The sequence below is a fragment of the Anomaloglossus baeobatrachus genome, chromosome 1 (assembly GCF_048569485.1).
Source record: "Anomaloglossus baeobatrachus isolate aAnoBae1 chromosome 1, aAnoBae1.hap1, whole genome shotgun sequence".
NCBI classification, from domain to species: Eukaryota; Metazoa; Chordata; class Amphibia; order Anura; family Aromobatidae; genus Anomaloglossus; species Anomaloglossus baeobatrachus.
This window is the reverse complement of record NC_134353.1, coordinates 780,761,535-780,783,100: the sequence shown is the minus strand read 5'-3', so window position 1 is coordinate 780,783,100 and position 21,566 is coordinate 780,761,535. Positions and strand designations below refer to the sequence as shown.

The 21,566-nt window shown below is 42.0% G+C and overlaps 1 protein-coding gene across 3 annotated transcripts in view; it reads left to right on the top strand.

Annotated features, from left to right (window-relative positions):
* Nucleotides 1-21,566, top strand: part of CSNK1G3 (casein kinase 1 gamma 3) — a 199,436-nt gene that overhangs the window by 160,206 nt on the left and 17,664 nt on the right. For 2 of the 3 annotated variants that reach the window (XM_075324909.1, XM_075324903.1), the window contains exons 9-12: nucleotides 5,145-5,293; nucleotides 7,035-7,130; nucleotides 10,113-10,208; nucleotides 19,908-20,014. In XM_075324909.1, the coding sequence (XP_075181024.1) occupies nucleotides 5,145-5,293; nucleotides 7,035-7,130; nucleotides 10,113-10,208; nucleotides 19,908-20,014 (448 nt within the window). The remainder of the gene's footprint in view (nucleotides 1-5,144; nucleotides 5,294-7,034; nucleotides 7,131-10,112; nucleotides 10,209-19,907; nucleotides 20,015-21,566) is intronic. The other variant, XM_075324915.1, reaches the window with a different exon arrangement.

Below are 21,566 nucleotides of genomic sequence, written 5' to 3'. Positions count from 1 at the left end.
TGTGGACCTCCCTACTCTGAGAATACCAGACCACAGCTGTCCGCTTTACCTTGGCTGGTGATCCAATTTGGCGGGACCCCATGTTTTTTGCTTTTAAATTATTTATTTAATGTAAAATAACAGCGTGGGGTGCCCTCTGTTTTGGATTACCAGCCAAGGTAAAGCTGCCAGCTGTGGTCTGAAGGCTGCAGCCTTCTGCTTTACCCTAGCTGGCTACAAAATATATGGGGGACCCCACGTCTTTTTTTTTAATTCCATCTATCCATCCATCTATCCATCTATCCATCTATCCATCCATTATCTATCTATTCTCTATATTATTGCTGTTGAAGCATTAAACGCAGGGGATTAAACGCAGGGACCAACCTGCAAAAAAAGCGGTAAAAACGCACCAAAACACTGAAAAATGCATTCGTTTTTTTTGGAGCGTTATTTGTGCGTTTTTTTAACGCAGGTGCACTAATCCTTCACTCAAGAAATTTCTTAAGGAAAAATCCTTTTTCTAGTGCGCACAGAGCCTTATACTTGTGACATTTCTCATTATTATACAACTTAATCAATGGACATGTATGGTTTTGCTTTCTGTCTGTGTGGATTGGATGGGTTGTTACCAACATCTAGTGAGAAATTCATGTCAATGGCACCTCTTAGAAATACAAGTGCATCTCAATAAATTAGAATATCCTCAAAGTTACTGAAGTGAATGCAATACAAAAAAGGAAACGCATATATTATGTAGAGTCATTACAAACAGTGATCTATTTCAAGTGTTTATTTCCGTTAATTTTGATTATGGCTTACAGCTAATGAAAACCCAGAAGTCATCTCAGAACATTAGAATAATTACTACAATACACCTGCAAAGGCTTCCCAAGGGTTTAAAATGTTTCCTTAGTCTGGTTCAGTAGGCTTCACAATCATGGGGAAGACTGCTGACTTGACAGATGTCCAAGGAGGGTAAGCTAAAGAAGCTGGCTGTTCAGAGTGCTGTATCTAAGCATATTAATGGAAAATAGAGTGGAAGGAATAAGTGTGGTAGAAACAGATGCACAAGCAATTGGGATAACTGCAGGCTTGAAAGGATTAAGAAAAGGCCAATCAAAAATTTTGGGGAGATTCACAATGAGTGGACTGCTGCTTGAATCAGTGCTTCAAGAGCCACCACACACAGACATATCCAAAACATGGGCTACAACGGTCACATTTCTTGTGTCATGCCACTCATGACCAATAGACACCGCCAGAAGCGTCTTACCTGGGCCAAGGAAAAAAAGACCTTCACTGTTGGTGAGTGGTCCAAGGTGTTTTTTTCAGATGAAAGTAAGTTTTGCATTTCTTTTGGAGATAAAGGTCCCAGAGTCTGGAGGAAGGGTGGAGAGGCCACAATCCAAGCTGCTTGAGGTCTAGTGTGAAGTTTCCACAATCAGTGATGGTTTGAAGACCAAAGTCAGTGCAGCCGTGTACTAGGAAATATTAGAGCACTTCATGCTTCCCTCTGCTGACAAGCTTTTTGGAGATGACCATTTCATTTTCCAGCAGGAGTTGGCACCTGTCCACACTGCCAAAAGTACCAATACCTGGTTTAATAACCACAGTATCACTGTGCTTGATTGACCAGCAAACTCTCCTGACCTAAACCCAATAGAGAATATATGGGATATTGTCAAGAGGAAGATGAGACACCAGACTCAAGAATGCAGACGAGCTGAAGGCTGCTATCAAAGCAACCTGGGCTTCCATAACACCTCAGCAGTGCCACACGCTGTTCGCCCTGCTATGCCACATTGATGCAGTAATTCATGCAAAAGGAGCCCCGACCAACTATTGAGGCATTTACTGTACAGACTTTTCAGGAGGCGCCAACATTTCTGAGTTTAAAATAATTCTATCAGTTGGTCTTATATAATATTCTAATTTTCTGAGATAATGACTTTTTTGGGTGTTCATTGGCTGTAAGCCATAATCATCAACATTAACAGAAATAAACACTAGAAATAGATCCCTGTGTGTGTAATGACTCTATATATGTGTTTCATTTTTTGCATTGAATTAATGAAATAAATTCACTTTTTGATTTTCTAAGTAAATGTACAAGTACAATAAATTACAATATCGAAGACCTGTTCAATACTTTTCTCCCTCTGTAAGTCCCATTAAATTGTTGGGGAGCTCTAAAAGACTTCGTGTTTGGAGACATTTCAACAGTTGGTTTTAATCTTGATGTTTGAGTTTAAAAGATTGTGACAAGAAAATGGCCTTTTGCTAAATCACATTTTATATGTAGCGTTTGAAAGATTTCTACTTATTCTATAAATCATATTGCAATTTGTATAAAAAAAATAAAAGTGAAAAAATCCTGCAATTTTCACACTGACCACTGCCTGTTATACTGACTGATGTTTATTTGTATTGAAAAGTCCGATAAGTATGTGCAGAGGTCATTGTGAGAAGGGGAGCAGGGCGTTTTTGCTGCGCCTTTTTTTTTTTTTTTTTTTTTTTGCAGATTTTCACATCTGCAAGGATAACAAACAAGGACAAATGTTGTGCACACGTTCACAATTTTTGTTTTCTTTGGTTTTCCTTGCAGCATATCAATTCTTCTTCTTTTTTTTTTTTTTTTTTTCAATTAAAAGCAATGGAAAAAACGCACAAAAACAAGGTTGTGCCTTAGCGATTTTTCTGCCAGAACAAGCAAATGTGGTGCACATAGCCGAACATTGCCTATAACGATGGGTGGATCCTGTGTTCTCAGCGGTGTATGGAGATGTTACTACTTAATAAGGTTACACTAGAGACAGTGTGAGGAAGCTATTGGCATTTAATTTCCCAGGGAGGCATTACATTGCCCATAAGGCCACTTGCCCATGATCAGGCCTCCTCACTTTACCCATTACACCCCTCTGTCAAAGGCTTCTGTTAATTCTTAAAGGGAGTCTGTCACCACATTTTTGCCACCTAATCTGAGAGCAGCATAACGTAGGGGCAGAGATCCTGAATCTAGCTCTGTCACTTACTAGGCTGCTTAGTGTAGTTTTGAAACAATCACGTTTAGTCAGCAGCAGATTATCATTAGAGGACTCTTTGGCGTTCTGCCAGGTAGTTCATCATATGAGCTCTGTATAACTGCTAGGTCTGCAGAAAGAAAGCATCGATTTTATCAAAATGACAGCAAACAGCTCAGTAAGTGTTACATTGCTGGAATCAGAGTCTTTGTCTCTACATTATACTGCTCTCAAATGGGGTAGCAAAAACCTGGTGACAGATTCCGTTTAAAGTCCTGAGAGACACATCTGCAAAAGGAGGTTCAGCTGGTATGGCTGTACATGATCCTAAGTTATGTACAAAGACATTTTAAAGGGAATCTGTTACCAGGTTTTTGCTACCTCATCTGAGAGTAACCTAATGGAAAGGCAGAGACCCTGATTCTAGCAGTGTGTCACTTACTGAGCTGCTTGCTGTCCTTTTGATCAGGATCTCTGTTTACAAGCTCTCAGATTGGGTGTCAAAAACCTGTGGACAGATTTCCTTTTTAAAGGGTCATAGGTAGTGATGGGCGGACTCTGACTGTATATGGGTGCTGGGCCCGAGCCCGGACTTCTCAGGGAACTCCAGCTAATTATCCGGAACTGACAACGCTGGAAATAAAATTTCAGAATCAAGCAAGCGCATTATATTTAACGAGTCTCATGCGTGGCTGTAGCTTCTTCCAGGCAGCTGTTGAACTTTATCATGGCTGGGTATCAAAATTGGGGAGACCGCACAATGATTTTTTTAAAAAAATGTATTTACTTCATTTTTTATTTAACAAAAAAAAAACCCCCCACGAATTTTGTTCCTCTTATTTTGATACACAGCAAAGATAAGTGCACGGCCGGGGGGAGTAGCCGTGGGCTTTCTGATCTGGATGTCATAATACAGGGGGCCCTACGACAATTTATTTATTTATTTTTTTAATTTAGTTTTATACCATGATAGTGACACGCAGACAACTGTGATTTCAAGCAGTCAGACGCTGTCACACAGGCTGGGGGCGCGTCTGACTGCAACCAATCGGACGCAGGGACTGACAGTGGCCAAGGAAAGTAGTGAATATGGATGAGTAATAACGAGCGGCCCCAGAAGAGTTAGGCTGCTTTCTCACATCCGGTTTGAGCAGTGCGTCTCAATCCGGCTGTGAAACCTATGCAACGGATGCGGTGAAAAAAACGCATAAGTTTGCATACGTTTTTTACATGCGGCCCGTCCGGTTTTTGCCGCATCCGGCATCCATAGGGATGCATTGAGAAAAGCGCCGGATGCGGCGCGTTGCGGTTTTTTTTTTTTTGCCGCACAAAAAAACGTGCCAGACAACGTTCCATCCGGCCGCCGCATCGGCTAAATCTGCCGCATGCGGCAAAAACCGGACCGAACGCAAGGCCATGCGGCACAATGCGGCACTAATTAAAGTCTATGCAGGAAAAACGCAACCAGCAGCAAAAAAAAAGGTTGCGTTTTTCCTGCAAAGTGCCGGATTTTGCCGCATAGCAAAAAACGGAGGTGTGAAAGCAGGTACAGGCGCTGGAGACTTAGTAAGTAAAGTGCGCTTGCTCCATTCCCCCTAGCTCTTCTTCCACCATATTTAAGTGCCGGATTCTGGCCCCCTAGACTTTTGTTACGGCGTCCAGCCAGATATCCGGAATCAATTCTGGGCCGGACCAGTTATTTATTTTATTTTTTTTGTAAAGCCTGGTTAGACCCGCCGATCCTGGTCATCTGCGAGTCTACCCATCACCAGTCATGGGCTTTAGGATTTCTACTTCTGTTAGATGGAATTTGAAGCCTTGTTCTCTTCCTCTGAGGCTAATTGCATAAAGGTGTTTCCTGTTCTTGTAAGCCTGTCTATGGTGATAAGACTGCTGAAAACTTTCTGAAAGTACACTAGATAGAAGTCAAAAATGGACCCCATGGTCTGTGGGAAAATTGCATATTTTTTTTTCCTGTATCTTTAAAAAAAAAAAAAAAAAAATAAAAATCAATATCCCAAATAAATTGACAGCAAATATATAATTTTCTGATCTAATCCTGTAACAGAATGAATGCCTGCTTATATAAATATTACCAATTATTACAAGTCAGTGTATTTCTTTTTTTTTTCCTATTTGCAGAAGAAATGGCCACATACTTGCGCTACGTAAGACGGCTAGATTTTTTTGAGAAACCGGACTATGACTACTTACGGAAATTATTTACAGACTTGTTTGATCGAAAGGGATATATGTTTGATTATGAGTATGACTGGATTGGTAAGCAACTGGTAAGTGCTGAAATCATTTCTTTATCTCCTCAGTGATGTGACCCAGACTGCACATATACCTAATCCTATTGCCCACGCATGTGGACTGTCCTTGTGGGTTGTGCTCTCCTGTAATAGACTGGTTTACAGGTTTATATTGGACACTGATCTGAGTATCTAGATTTACACAAACCTCCTGGTGACATAAGATTTGTGTTTTTGATGAGTCTTTCTCCTCTTTTGAAAACTGAAAAACAAGCTTGTCTTTTGTTCATTAGGGAGTCTGGTGGTCTTACAAGTGAATAATTTTAATATATTTCGTTTTGTCACTGTCAGGTGCAGGTATGATGGCCTCCGTACTATACTAATTCTTCCTAGTCCAAACAGGGTCAGGTAATACTCCATGGGAGAAGTAGTATTTTATCGGCAGGTGCTAGATTTAAAGTTGTCTTTCCTTCCTTAAAGTTCTTCCCAGTAAGGACCCACAGTCAAGTAAGGAATATTTCTTCTCTCGCTGACCAGGGCCCTGTGATGTACGGGTGAGGTACCGAAGACAGAAATATAGCTGTGCTAGATTGGTTTCTCTGACAACTAAATTTCTAGTCATTCCTTAAATAGATGTTCTCAAAGGACATTTATCACCTGTCTAAAGACTAGGACCCTCAACCATCCATAGATTTGGTATTCGATTTGGTATATGCATGACTACAGATAGGATTTTGAATGGGGTGATGGCTGAGCATGAGTGGTGATGCTCTCAGGTCTATGGGGCTGGCTGATAGTCCAGCGCTGTTCATGATACTGTCTGTCAGACCTTAGACTTTGAATGATGAGGTCAAGCATGCTTGGTGCTCCTGTGCTCAAAGTTCTGCCCACTACGGTTGGGCAGTGAGATGGATAACTGTGCACATGGCTCCTTAGAGATGGCCCTTTTTTTTTTTTTTTTTTGGGAGGTCTAAGAGTAAAGTTTCTCCTGTAGGAGAGTTCCACGTTCAACAAAGATCTAGGCCAGTGTTCCCCCAATTCCAGCCCTCTGGCCACCATTAGTGCATATTTTCAGGATTTCCCTAGTATTGGAATTATCGCCTGTGCAGGTAATTATATTATACTATTATACAATACTAAGGAAATCCAGAAAACATGTACTGTTGGTGGCTCCTGAAGATTGGAGTTGGGGAACACTGATCTAGGGAATGATTTTTTTGGGCAAAAAGTATTCAAATTCGGCTTTTCCAAGAGGAATAAAGTATTTCTGAAGCCTTACTACATGTCCCTATAATAAGCCTAAGGCCGGTGTCACACTTCCGAGTGCCTCGCGTGTATCTCGCGCTGCATTAGCCATCACGGCCACACACTCTCCGGACAGGAGCGTCTCAGCTGCATAGAGATACATGCAACCGACCTGCTCCTGTGAGGAGAGTGTGTGACGGGTGATGCAAGTGTGACACCGGCCTAACATTGAGGCCATCTCAGATATTTCAGGATTCTTGCCCCTGGCCAATTTAGAGTAGGGTTCTGGTTGGCTTGGTGGGAGACCTTTCTGTGCAGATGGGGGTGTTATTATAGGGTCAGCATTACCTTCTGGAGTGGCTACATTCAATAATTGACACTAGACAGTCAGTTTATTACAGAATGTATATTGTACTCAGCGGTTCCTTATTCTATAGTTATTTCACATGCCACAGTGGTTTCATCTGCAGGTCTTCAGTTTCTCGGAATAGTTCTCATTCTTTGTTTTTATATACTTTTTCGTTGACTTTAGCCCACCCCAGTTGGCTCCATTCATGCCGATCCAGCACTTTCATCAAACAGAGAAGCACATCAACACAGAGATAAGATGCAGCAAGCCAAAAACCAGGTAAATGTTGGAAGCCTCGTGGTTTAATTTCCATTGTTTGTATTAGCAAATACTTAATTTGTAATTAATAAACCTAAATTGTATGGTAATACAAATAACCTTTCTGTAAGCACACATTTTGTACACCACCACTAACATATCACTTAATTTTATCTTAGCCCAATATCTAGGGCATAGTTTGTTACGTTAGAGAATATGTATACGTGCAGATGGATTGTATGTACTCCTGGCCTTGTGCCATAAGTTGCTCATACAGCTTTAATGGGAAAATGCCCTATTTTTTTACTTGTAGTTTTTGAAGCAGCGTTACACTAGTGTATTGCAAAAATAGTCTACATTGAAATCCAAGAGGGGACAGCCAAGAGTGTTTAATTCTGGCCCAAAGATTTCATGCTAACAGCCCAAAGGGGAGTAAGCAGAGCCTTGGTGACCTCTATTGTCAAGAAAGCTCTTATTCCGACTTCCACTTTAACATATTTGTATTATCCACGTTTTCAAAGATATAAAGTACCCATTAATGTCTGCGGGGCTGTTTACTTGTTTTTGTTTTGTTTTGTTTTTTTTGTCCCCTCCCCCCCCCCCCCTTTTCTGTTTTATTTTTTTTTCAAATGAGGTTTACACTTGCAAATAGTGAATGGCTCTTTAAGTTTCCATACGGCATAACACAGGGAAACCATTTTTCCAGGCTTGAGACTGATTTTTGCCATTGCAATTATTACAGTAGTAACATATTACTCCTTTTAACCTTTTTCAATATAAGCAGCATGTTATTGATTGTGTGGATCAAATGACTCTGGCCATTTTACTTGCCTATATAGTGCCATTAATTCCACAGCGCTAGTGCTGGAAGCCTCTGGTAGCTGTGCAGCTCTTCTGAAGAAAGAGAGGGACTGGACATATGAATTTTAACTTACGGACCATTACTTGCCCCAACACCTGAGATTAAATGGTCGATTGCCGAAATCAACAAATTCCGATGACTTGAATCTGTCGGGTTCCCCGTTTAAAATCGTGCCCTTAGTGTTTTCACAATCCTGTAAATAGAAAGTTGTCCACTGCTTTGGTATGGATTTTCTTCTTGGGATAGGTTCTCAATTGCCGTTGTGGCATCGGGGACCCCACCCAAAAACTGGATACACACTGTACAGAGCCTGAACAGCATGGCTCCATACAGCTGATGCCTCACAGATCTGCTATTGGTGACCTATATTCTAGGTAGGCCATGGGCATCTTAAAGAAGTACTACCGTCAGCATTTTTATCCTCTTAATACATTGTAGTCATCATTTTATATAGCACCGTATACTTACATTTGCTCATTTTGCCCTTCTAATGAGTTAATTATTCAGATTTCCATGAGGTCTGTGACCTCAAATGATTAGAAACAGACTAGCCGAATCCTTCTAAGCTCTATGATTTGTACTTTTGTGTGGGTTTTTTTTCCTATCTTTTTAAACGTTTTTTTTTCTTTACTGTGTTTAGTTGTCCTCTTAGGGGACTTGAAGCTGCAATCATTCAATTGCTTGTGCTGTACAGAGCAGTGCATGAGCATCGCTGTGTATATCAGAAATAAGGATTATCAGCCAGCGTTCAAAGGAGGATCATAATGAGACAGAGCTAATCAGCTGACCCCTGTCTACCATGACAATCCATTGTAAGTGCCGATCGGTGCAGGGAATGGCGCACCCTCTGATGCCACATGTTAAATTCCACTGTCAGAGTTTGACAGCGGGAGTTACCTGGTTAACCACCTCGGGTGGATCTCAGATCCTCCCATGCCTGTTAGATGCACATGTTGGCTGATCAGAGAGAAAAATCTGAAACTAGGAGCCGGATGTAAACTGAGAATCAGGAGGTATAACATGAACATTGCTGCCTGAGACTCGGCGCTTATTAGCAAACAACACAATTACTTTCTAATGAAGACGTGACTGAACGGTTACCGCTCTAAGTTTGTTACTGTTTGGTCAGCACGTAGTTATGCGCAAGTGTTGCTTTAGTACACAGAGCGAGATCTCGTGCTGTAACTGAGAGGAGTGGCGGAGGGTGGTGGAATCCCCGCTTACCCCCTCCCCCATCTGCATGCCGAAATCCCAAAGCCTAGTTCTTTAGGCCCTACTTTTGCTAGTAAGCCGGCCTTTTCAGAGGCCATTAGGGAGTGTTCTGCGCGCTTTTGTCTGTAAAATCACCAGTCTGAGGCTGCTCACTCTTATTAAATAAGGACACTCCAGATTGGTGATATGCACTCTTCAAGGGTTCTTGCATTAGATACAGAAATCTGGTATTTATTGTACAGACATGAGGGGATATGAAGAATGGCGTGACATGGGACCTTCTTAAACAGCAGTGCAGTCATTTATAAAGACACACACAACTATCTATAATGCCATGAATGACAGTAACACCGTGGGACCCGCTGGGGCCCCATTGTTCTTTACTCCACCCCTTTGTCACTTTAAAAAAAAATTGTTTTGTGCATTGTTACAGCATAGTTGGTGAGATGCATCTTGTTAGTCATTTCTGTTTACCATTCGTTCTTATTAAATATGATTTTACTCATGAATATGTCCCATTACATTTCATCCACAGGCTCCTGGGCCTTTGTATAAATATATGCATTTTTGCACATGTGCACTGCAGTATATTTATACGGGTTGTCATATGCGCACCTTTTGTGTCTCTGAACGCAGCACAGTCTTTGGCTATGCATCTTTGCCAGCAGCTAATGGCATAATCCCATAGCGGCAATAAAAGCCTAACCCGACTGGACTCCACTAATTATGTGCTTTCTGCTTTTCTATTTTGCATGCCATTTTTTGCTTTAAAGTGTAGTGTGCGCTGTAATGATAACTCTTCATATCTGGTATAATTTGCTTGCTCTCATTATTTAATTTCACATGTGATGACGCATGAGGTGTTTAATATGTTTTGGGTTTTTCTCCTTCCTTTTCCATGCATGTTTTATGCATTATATAATGAGCAGTCGGCAGACCACAGGGCAGCTTGGGACTCCCAGCAGGCCAACCCCCACCACGTAAGAGCCCACCTAGCAGCTGACAGACATGGTGGCTCGGTACAGGTATTTTCTGCTTCTTTGCATGACTGGCTATTTGCGCGTCCCGTACCTCCTGCGTGCCCCCAACCTCAGATTCCCATAGCATGCTTTTTGTTTCTAGCTGATGTGATGCCTTAGTGTGTTCCTGAATGCATTGCTGTTCACTATGTGGTAACACTAAAACTTCTGAGACTTAAAATAAATGTCTTCATTTTACATTTTAATTTCATTTATTTATTTTTTTCTGAAGGGGAAATGGTAGAATTTCTCATATACGCCACATTTAGTTATAACATTTAATCAATAACCATAGTGGGAGTTCTAAATTACTATCTATCTATCTATCTATCTACATAAAAGGCCTTTTTCTCTAATCACAAATGTATAAATCTGTTAGTGAGAACTTCTCACAGGTGTGGTATACGAAGATGCTGATTAGACAGCATTATTATTACACAGGTGTGCCTTAGGCTGGCCACAATAAAAGGCCACTGTAAAATGTGCAGTTTTATCACACAGCACATTGCCACAGATGTCGCAGGTTTTACAGATTTAGAGGGAGTGTGCAGTTGGCATACTGACTACATTAATGTCCACCAGAGCTGTTGCTTATGAATTGAATGTTCATTTCTCTACCATACGTAGCCACAAAAGGTTTTTGAGAATTTGGCAGTACATTCAACCGGCCGAACAACCACAGATCACGCGTAATCATGCCTGCCCAGGACCTCAACATCCAACATCTTCAAGTCCAAGATCATCTGAGACTGGCCACCCGGACAGCTGCTGCATCAAACTGTCAGAAACCATCTAAGAAAAGCTCAACTTCATGCTAGTCATCCTCATCAGAGTCTCCACCTGACTGCAGTTCGTCAACTTAACTGACCTGAATGGGTAAATGCTCTATGCGAAGGAGATGTGTTGCACTGCGTGAGGCAGATGGTGGTCACAGCAGATACTGACTGGTGTTCTGAACACCCCTCCCCGGACACGCAATACTGTAAAACTGCGCATTTTAGTGGTTTATTGTTGTGGCCAGCCTAAGGCACACCTATACTGTCTAATTAAACGCATGTGCGTCTAATTTGCATCTTGATATGCAACAACTGAGGTTGATGGATTGTCTGCAAAGGAGGAGCTCAATAACAGATGGAGGCAAACTTGTGAGATGGAGAGATGTATACCTCCATAAATATATATTATCTCCAACATTTATTACATTTAAGCATCAACTGTTGTTCTTCACTTTATAACAAAAGGGATATATATATATATATATATATATATATATATATATATATATATATATATTATATTATATTATATTATATTATATTATATTTATATATATATAATATATATTTTATTTCAATTTCTTAAAACAAAGAATCCGGAGACCGGTAAATGGTATAGACTCCTGGAGCCAGTTAGACCACAACACCACTTTTAGTGGCTTCAGAATACAATCAGACTATTAACCAATCTCTCATTTTATTGACTATCTGGCTCTTGATCTTGGCTCAGGCTTTGATTTCATGTAATGCCATGCACCAATATTGCATGTGAACCATCCAATGTAGTTAAAGGCAGTCTCTTATCACAAAATGACCATGCAAACCAAGAGTGCACCGACCAGTTCAGCACACCTTCTTACCTATTTATTTCCCACCTATATACTTTTTCTGTAAATACAGAATGCTATCAATCATGGAATATGAGGGTAGAGATGGATGCAAACCAGTACATGGGAAGGTGCATTGAACTTTTTGGCCACATCATGGATGCAGTGAGCGCTTGTGCTTGGCTTGAGCAGTCATTTGTGCCGACACTCCCTTTACGATAACCAATGACCACTTTGTATTTTTTTTTCTTATGTGCTGGAAACTTTTTTTCTTTGTTTCTTTTGAATGATTTGCATTGTAAATGCACATTTTAAAACCTAAGGATCTCTGCCTCCATCCACTGGATTCACTGCATGTCGGGCACAGCAATACGTGAAGGATTTCTATTGAGCCTGTATGACTATGCCAGGTTCTGCATGAAGCACAAGATGGTACTATCCATAAAACAATGGATGGGTCTCTAATCATTTAATTACATAAGTTTTATGGGTAGAAGAGGGTAGAAGATGCTCCTCGACGTGAGTTGTTGCCATTATGGATTTTATTTTTTTAATAGAAGGGCATATGTCAGGGGAAAAATAACATTATGAAGTAAATGCATGTCCATGTAGAGTGGCTTTCCATGAGAAGCCGCGTACCTGTAGTTACTACATGTAGGCTCTTTTTCAAGAAACAATTTTTAAAGTAGCACTCAAATTATGAGCTTGGTGCATGATGGACCGCCAAGCTCCTCAGCTACTTCATTGATTGACAGCGCATTCTCAAGGGAAGTCGGTGCTGTCAATCGATGAAGCAGGGGGAGGAGATGTGATGTCAGATTAATCAAGAGAATGGCGCTCAAGACATCCCATATTAAACTTGCCATTTTTAAAAGTTTTTCTCTTGACAAGGTACACTTGGATTTGGGAAATTCAGGCATGCTTATGATAAAGGAACTTTACAAATCACTTTTATTACTTCATTTTGCTCTAAAAATAGAGAAGATGGCTATGATAGCCCATTAGACACTAGATTTATTTCTGTATAGATTAGAATATGAAAGCTGTAATCTGATTGGTCGCATGGAACTTTTTCCCGAGATTTAATAATGTTTTTGAGATCCTATGGGGCATGCTTGGTTTTCAGGATTGGGTGAATGTGTACAATTTGATATCTCGTAAATGGTAAACATACAGGACATATTGTGACACTCCTAAGTATTTGCTAATCATTTAGACTTAAAGGGAAGCTTTCACCAGATTTGGGGCCTATAAGCTGCGGCCACCATCAGTAAGCTCTTATATACTGCATTCTAACATTCTGTATATAAGAGACCAGGCTGCTTTGTAGAACGTAAAAATCACTTAATACTTACCTAAAATGGTCACTTCGGTGGAGTTGGGCCATATGGGTGTCTCCGTTCTTCTGTGCTAGCGCCTCCTCTTTCGGCCATCTTCGTCCTCCTCCTGAAACCTGTGTGCATGACATGTCTACGTCACACTCACCGGTCCTGCGCAGGCGCACTACAATACTTTGATCTGCCCTGCTCAGGGCAGATCAAAGTGTGCATGCGCAGGACCTCAATGCTGGTGAGTGTGGATGAAATAGGACACGTCATGCACCCCGGCTTCAGAAGGACGACAAAACTTGCCGAAAGAGGAGGCGCCAGCATCTGAGAACGAAGACGCCCATATGACCCAACTCCACCGCAGCGACCGTTTAGGTAAGTATTATAAAGTGATTTTTACGTTCTACACAGCGGCCTGGGCTCTTATATACAGCATGTTAGAAGCCTGTATATAAGAGCCCACTGGTGGTGGCCGAAGGTTATAGGTCCAAAACTGGTGACTGGGTTCCCTTATTAAGGGAGTTTGATCAACTTTAAAAATAGTGTGTGAATGGATTAACTGCAGTAACATATAGTAACCTGGATTATAGTAGCAGCTCTGTTACATACAGCAGTGCCTCTTACCAAAGTCCTGGTGTTTCTCCGATTTGTGTGGTGTCTGGTACTCTGATCACGTGCATCTCAATCACCCCCTTCCCTGTGGTCCAGGACGGCTCTCCTCCCTTCTAATCCCCACTGTTCCCGCTCTCTGGAGGGATTGTGTTTTGCACGCTGGGCAGCAGTTACTGCAGACTTGTTGATAAATAGAATAGCCGAGCCGACAGGGATTAATTACAGTACCATTAATTGCATCACTAACACATGAGGATGAGGAAGCTTCCTACACGTGTTACAAGCTATACATGGGGGACCAAGAGGCAAGGTCAGGAACCAACTATTTGGTGATAAAGTAGAATAGTGTGGTTATAATTTACATTTTCAAAACACTTAAGAACTTTGTCATCAGACCACTTTTTAAGGATGAAACAAATATGTTTTAAGTGTACCAGCACAACTTAACACAGAAAAAGACGTTTTTTTTTTTGTTTTTTTTTATTACATGCTGAAGGTACGTCTTGGAGACTATAAGCTCATTTTCTTTTTGCGTGTATCGATGCAGAACTTTAAGCAGTACAACTAAATCTGAAGGGATGTGCGTAGCATGCCCTGATCTAGTAGCGCCTCTGTTAGAAAATACTAAAGGATCATAACTGTAGTGAAAGTGAAGAACTTACAGGGATCCCTCCCTGATTCATGCTGCCAGAACCACGGGTTGTATTAATCAGACACCCAGCTCGCTCTGTAGAATTGTCAATGTTTTGCGTTAAACACTGGATCATTTCAGAGAAAAACCATAGTTGACAGCAGGAGCCCCAGGTGGGTGTGAAAAGGCATAGGAGTGGGTCTGCGGCAGCTTCTCCCCACCCACTCCGCTGCATTGACAGGTCATTGCAGGTCATTGTCATATGGATCACATTGTATGGAATGCAAAGTGATTACTATAGATCATACAGGTATTTCAAGATTCATGTCAAAGAGGCTCCAAAATCTAAATGAATGTAAACCACTCCGTGCACCTTCTCCATGCTTTATCTTCATATACACACCGTAGTGCATTACAGGAATTTAGCAGGCTTTCTATATAAATTAGCTGAGTATTCTTCATGTCGTTTTAGCTTATTTACCTGTCTGTTTTAATAAAAGATTCCACTAAAGTGATTCTGCTTTGACATAGTAATATTCGAGCATTTTGCAAATATCACTCACAATCAAGTGTTAGAAAAACGTCAAAAATCAGATTTAGCAGCATATGGTGATGTAATAGAAATGGCTGAGTTGCTTACATGTACGTTACTTTTCAGATCATTTTATACCAGATTCTCCACCTTCCAGCTGTGCATTGACATCTTTGTGTAGCTATAGGCTATGTGCCCACGCTAGAATGTCCCTGCGGATTTTTCTGCCTGAAAATCCGCGACTTTTGCGGCAAATCCGCACCCGCGGATTTGCCGCGAATTTACCGCGGATTTGCCGCGGATTTTGATGCGGATTTCATTTTTTTTTTTTTTTCCCCCATTCAAAACCAAAAATCCGGACCAAATCTGCACCAAACAATTGACATGCTGCAGATTTTTCCGGATCAAAATCCGCCGCGGAAAAATCCGCAGCATGGGCACAGCATTTCCAAAATGCCATTGAAATGGCTTGGAAGTGCTGCTGCTGCAGATTTTCGGCAAATCCGCGGCAAAATCCGCGGTAAATCCGCGGTAAATCCTGTAGCGTGGGCACATAGCCTTAGGCTGCATTCATACACAGCGGTCATGCTCTACCTGAAAACTTCAGCAGCCCTTTTTCAATGTTTTTTTTTTTTTTTCCCCCTTGCACAATCACTTAAAGGGGTTGTTCCCTGTAGTAAACCACCCACCCAAAACACAAAACTGTTTTCTTCTATTTGTATAAAAAATTGCACACGGGCACAAACAACATTGTGTTTTTAGTCGCCATGTTGAGGATCCAGCGCTTAGTCTCCTCTGCTGCTCTTGGTGTCTGAATTTGGCTGCAGCGTTGATGCCACGTTGGCAACTCGGCAGCCTCACAGTGAGCTCGGCAGCTCTAAGTAGGGTGTTCCCTCTACACAGGCAGAAACTCTGAGCTCATTTTCTGCCGCACTGTAGACTTGATGTCAGCATCACAGTCAATACTAGACCCGGGAGCAGCAGTGGAAAATGTGCTGGACCTGGAAAAGGTGAACAAAGCTTTGCTTATTTTGTCTTTTTTTAAAGGTAACCTGTCACCAGATTTGGTGACTATAACCTGCGGCCACCACCAGTGGGCTCTTTTATATACAGCATGCTAACTGCTATATGAGGGGCTGCTAAGTCTTTGGCTTTACCCAGAAAGAAATGAGATAGGATGATGAAACTTTACATTTCTTCCGCATACTCTCCACTAATTTCAACACACTTCTTACATCGGTATTCCAAGTTCTGTAAGCCTTGCATAAAGGATTTTGGTTGTGCCTCAAACCAGGCATCCGTAGCAGCCATGGCATTAGAAATTTGGTACCCTTGAGGTGTTTCTTCAGTTTTGGAAACAGATGATAGAGGGAGCAAGATCTGGTGAATAAGGTGGGTGGTCAACCAGCTGTAAGCCAGCTCTGCCAGTTTTGCGGTGGTCACTTGTGCAGTGTGAGTGGAGGTGTTGTCTTGCAGGAACAAGATTCCTTTGGACAGCTTGCCGTGTCTTTTGGCCTTCAAAACTGCCTTCAATTGGTCCAATCGTTCAATGTAATACCTTGCATTGATGGTGGAACCCTTTTGAAGGTAGTCCACTAACAGCACACCCTCCTTATTCCAGAACACAGACTCCATCACCTTAGTGGCTGATTTTTGCATACTGAACTTCTTTGGACAGGGAGAACCACTGTGCCTCCACTCTTTTGGCTGCTCCTTGTTTTCAGAGTCATACAAATAAATCCAGGTCTCATCCATAGTGACCAGTTAATCCAGGAAGTTCTTATCAGTCCGAAAATGTGGACAAATGGACCGGGAAGTTTTCACTCGCATGCTTCTCTGATCTGTTGTCAAACACTTTCATGGGAAATCCCCATGATGTCTGCTATTGCTTTACTTGAATTTTGTCAATTCTCCAGTATGAGGTGGTGCACAGCATCGACAATCTCTGGACAACCACCACTCTCGGTCGTCCAGTATGTTCCTCATCATTGGTGCTGAAGTGGCCCGTTTTAAATTTGGCAACCCAATTCTTAACTGTGGAATATGAAGGGCATTGATCCCCCAATGTTTGCGACATATCGCTATGAATATCTTTTGCTGATTTTCCTTGCAGAAACAAGAATCTTATCACTCCACTGCTCTCAGTTGCTGTAAATATCGCATTAACTACGCCATTTTGATTTTTTGCGTGCGTAGAACACTGTTGCCATAAGCCACAAACACAATTTTGAAAACCTATATTAGACACATAAGGCTTTTATGTAATGTAACATTTGTTACCATAGAAACAAAAAAAAAATCACATAGCCAAAGACTTATCAGCAGCCCCTCGTATATAAGAGCTCAGGCCGCTGTGTAGACCGTAAAAATCACTTTATAATACCTAATGGGCAGTATGGTGCAGACCGGTCGGATGGGTGTCTACTTTTTTTGGGTTCGGCGTCTCCTCTTTCGACCATCTTTGTCCTCCTTCTGAAGCCTGGGTGCATGATGCGTCCTACGTAATACACACTCGCCGGCATCGAGGTCCTGTGCGGATGCACTTTGATCTGCCCTGAGCAGGGCAAATCAAAGTATTGTAGTGCGCCTGCACGGGACCTCAATGCCGGCTAGTGTGGATGACTTAGGTCGAGTCATGCACCCAGGCTTCAGAAAAAGTAGGACAAAGATGGTTGAAAGGATGAGCCGGTACCAGAGACACCCATCTGACCAGGCTTTCCCAACCCGTAGGTAAGTATTCTAAAGTGATTTTTACGTTATACAAAGCGGCCAGTGATCTTTTATATACAGCATGTTAAAATGTATATAAGAGCCCACTGGTGGTGGCCGCAGCTTATAGTCGCCAAATTTGGTGACAGGTTCCCTTTAATAATTGCACACAGCAATAAAATTTTTCTGAAAAAGGAGGATCCCTTTTAATCTCACAGAGGAAAAAACTGTTTTACCTGTAAAACTGTAGAGGCATTAGAACTGGTGCAGGAAAGCTGTGGAAAGACCTCAGCGGTAAAGGCTGCTGCGCTTTTCTGCCATATGACTGCTGCATGTGGGACTCTGCTTTAGGCCGGCGTCACACTTGCGATTGAATAATAATCGGTCCAGTTCTCATGCCGGAAAGTAGGACTATTTTTTTTTTCTCACGTTTCATCAGCGTGCAATCCGTTTTTTTTCCTCAGTATCTGTTACTCATTTACAGTCCTGTACAGGAGCATTTACAGTGTTCCCTGCTACATGATAGGATTGTATTTAGAACATCGGATGTCACTAGGATGGTCCGTGTGCCCGTCCGTGTGACATCCGTTTTTTGTATTTTTTTCTCGTACCCATAGACTTGCATTGTAGAGTCTCGCACGCGAAACTCTTGAAATTGCAGCATGCTGTGATTTTTATTTTTTTTTTTCCTCAGTCCGATTTTGAGCTCAGGAAAAAATTGCAGATTGGCGCTGCCTCATTGATTAACATTTGGTTCGAGTGCAATGCGAGATTTTCTCAAATTGCACTCGTATGAGTCAATTGCATATGTGATGTCGTCCTTAAGAGGATTCACTAATCGGCACCTGGGACGAGCAGTGGAACCTAAATAACATAATTAGGCCTAAGACACACGGCATGAAAATCGTAGCGAGTGGAATGCGATAAAACATTGTATTCAACTCGGACCAATATTATCCTATGTGCCAGCACCCATGAACGATTATTTTCTAAGCCCTATTCGGACCGAGAAAACAATCGCAGCATGCTGCAGGTGCACTGCGATCCTTGTTCCTCTCGCACCCATTCAAGATTATGGGGTGAGAGAAACATCGCACTGCACTCGCAGTACATGGGTGTACCGCGAGTGCAGAGCGAGAATCGCAATAGCCGGCAACGGAGGAGATGGGGAGATAAATCCGCCCCTCCTTAGTGCCGACCTGCCCCATGCAGCTGTGGTCCAATCGGACCTCCGTTGCAGTGACACTCGCATAATAGTCGGCTCCTGCTGTGCTGCCAGCGTGAGCAGAATGTCATGTGAGGATCGCAGTAGTCCCAGTGTGGCCCCGGCCTTATCGGCAGACTTCTCCTGCACTGTGGATTCCTTGTTGGCAGTGTGCTGCAAAGTTTAAGATGCATGTTCTCGAAAACTGCTCCATAAATATTAGTCTGATGTAATCAACCGCTGCCTTCAGAGCGCAGAATGATAGAATTTCTAGAAGTTCCACCTTTCTTTAGATGTTAAGTGCCTTGTTTCTTGTTCGAGTATGTGCACGTTTTGGTTTTTGAGACAGAAAACTGTTGCAAATACTCATTTGGCAAGAAAAACAATGCATAAAGTACCCATGTTTTTGATGCGTTCCCCCTCCCATTTATTTGAGTGGGTGAAAAATTAAGAAGCATGTGCACTAGATCGTCAGTAGCCCCTGTGCAAAAACAGTAAACCATCCAAAATCTAATCAGCATGCACAATTCCCCCTGCTTTAGAGGGGATATGGGCCCCTTACCTCATCGGCCCCCTGTGCGAATGCACAGGTTGCAGAAATTTGGCCACCCCTGCTTTGCTGGCAATGTAAAACTGAAAAAGCCTAGCACAGTGTGAACGAACGCTTACTGTGAGTAACAGATTTGTAATTAAATTATTTGCCACATCTTAATTGGAGACCTTTGAAATGACACGTTTTTCAATTTATAGCGGCAAAGTTAGGTCATTTATCTTTTTACTTTTCTTAATGAAAGTCCATTTAACTAGTCTGCACTTGCTCTGCGTGGTCCGATGGGCACTGGTGTTGGTAACAATAATTGAGCACTTTGTCTCCTTAGTCCACGGTTTTGTGTTGGTTTTCTTAATCCGGTTGTTTTCCTTTTTACCAGTTGCGTGTTTGTCGATCCCAATCTTTACCTTTTTCTAAAGCATTATGGGTGACCCAAGTGTTGTAATGCACATAGAACAATAATTTTGTATTTGGAGGGTGATGACCACCAAGTCCATTCAGACGTGCGTGTTTTCATAATCTTTTCTATTTTCCAGGTTGTAAGCTCAACAAATGGTGAGCTGAACACAGACGACCCCACGGCTGGACATTCGAACGCCCCGATCACCGCCCCAGCAGAAGTGGAAGTCCTAGATGAAACAAAGTATGTTCTTCACTGCACTGGACGCCTGTGCTGTACACACGGCATTATCTGGTGGTTGATACAGATACAGATATATATCTATAGATATATATCTATATATAATATATATATCTATATATATAATATATATAATATATATCTCTATCTATCTCTATATCTTAGTGGTTTATTTCTTTCTTATTTTTTCTGTTTGGGAATTTGGAAAGGTTCTTATGAAATTCTCTTACCTGTAATTAGAGGAGGTCATACACAAGTGGAGTAATGTGACCAACATAAAACCTTAGTATAAATAGTACGTTATGTAAATCAAGTGATTTCTAATGAGTTGACCCTAAGGCTGAATGTATATACCTCTATTGAGGGCAGACGAGGCTAACCTTCTACATGGCAGCTGAATAACACTGCGCTTCCCAAAAGAAGCCTGGAGGCACACAACAAAGCATACAGTATATGTTCATGTAGATCAAAACCACAAGACTGCACTGGGAACAGGTGACAGAAATGACTTCACTGTATTGTTTTACATCGTGCCACAGCATATATGCCTATTGGTATAATAATATTATTATTAATAATAATAATAATAATATATTATATAGCACCATCATATTCTGCAGTCTTTGGAGTGTGGGAGGAAACCCACACAAAGGGAGAACATAGAAACTCCTTGCAGATGTTGTCCGTGGTGGGATTTGAACCCTGGACTCCAGCCCTGCAAGACTGCAGTGCTAACCACTGAGCCACCGTGCCGCCCTGCTAGAATTATGTTGCAGCTATACTTAACTGATAGCAGTTCCACTTAAAGGGAACCTGTCGTTCTGACCTACAAGCAGGGTGATGTGTGGCCTAATAACCCCTTCCTACCCATCCCTGTGTTGTAATATTGTGTATTATGAAAGTAAAAAAAAACAAAACTTTTATTGCTTACATGTTCCCAATGTAAATACGATATGCTCTAGTCACATCGGCGTCGCATCACCCTGTGGGTGTTTGCATACTTTCCGTGGTATCGCCTCTGTGGGCATGACAGCATGGATTTACATGAGCGACGTCACCGTCAGCTCCTTCAGATCCCGCACGTGCGCGCTTACCATTCCCGCATCCTTACCATATCCGGGTGCGTGCTTGTCGGCTACAGATGCGCACTGTGCATGATCAGAAGACTCTGACCATCCTCAGAGTGCGTCTAAAGCCGGCAAGTAAACAGCCGGATAAGAAGGCTGCAGGAATGGTAAGCGCGCACGTGCGGGATCTGAAGGAGCTGACGGTGACGTCGCTCATGTAAATCCATGCTGTCACGCCCACAGGGACATGATACCAGGGAAAGTATGCAAACACCCACAGGGCGATGCGATGCCCAGGGGACTAGAGTATTTACATAGGGAACATGTAAGCAATAAAAGGTGTGGTTTTTTTTTTTTTAGTTTTTTTTTTTTTTTTTACATAATACACTATTACAACACTGGGATGGGTAGGAAGGGGTTATTAGGCCACACATCACCCTGCTTGTAGGTCAGAACGCATATGGGATGTGACAGGTTCCCTTTAATAG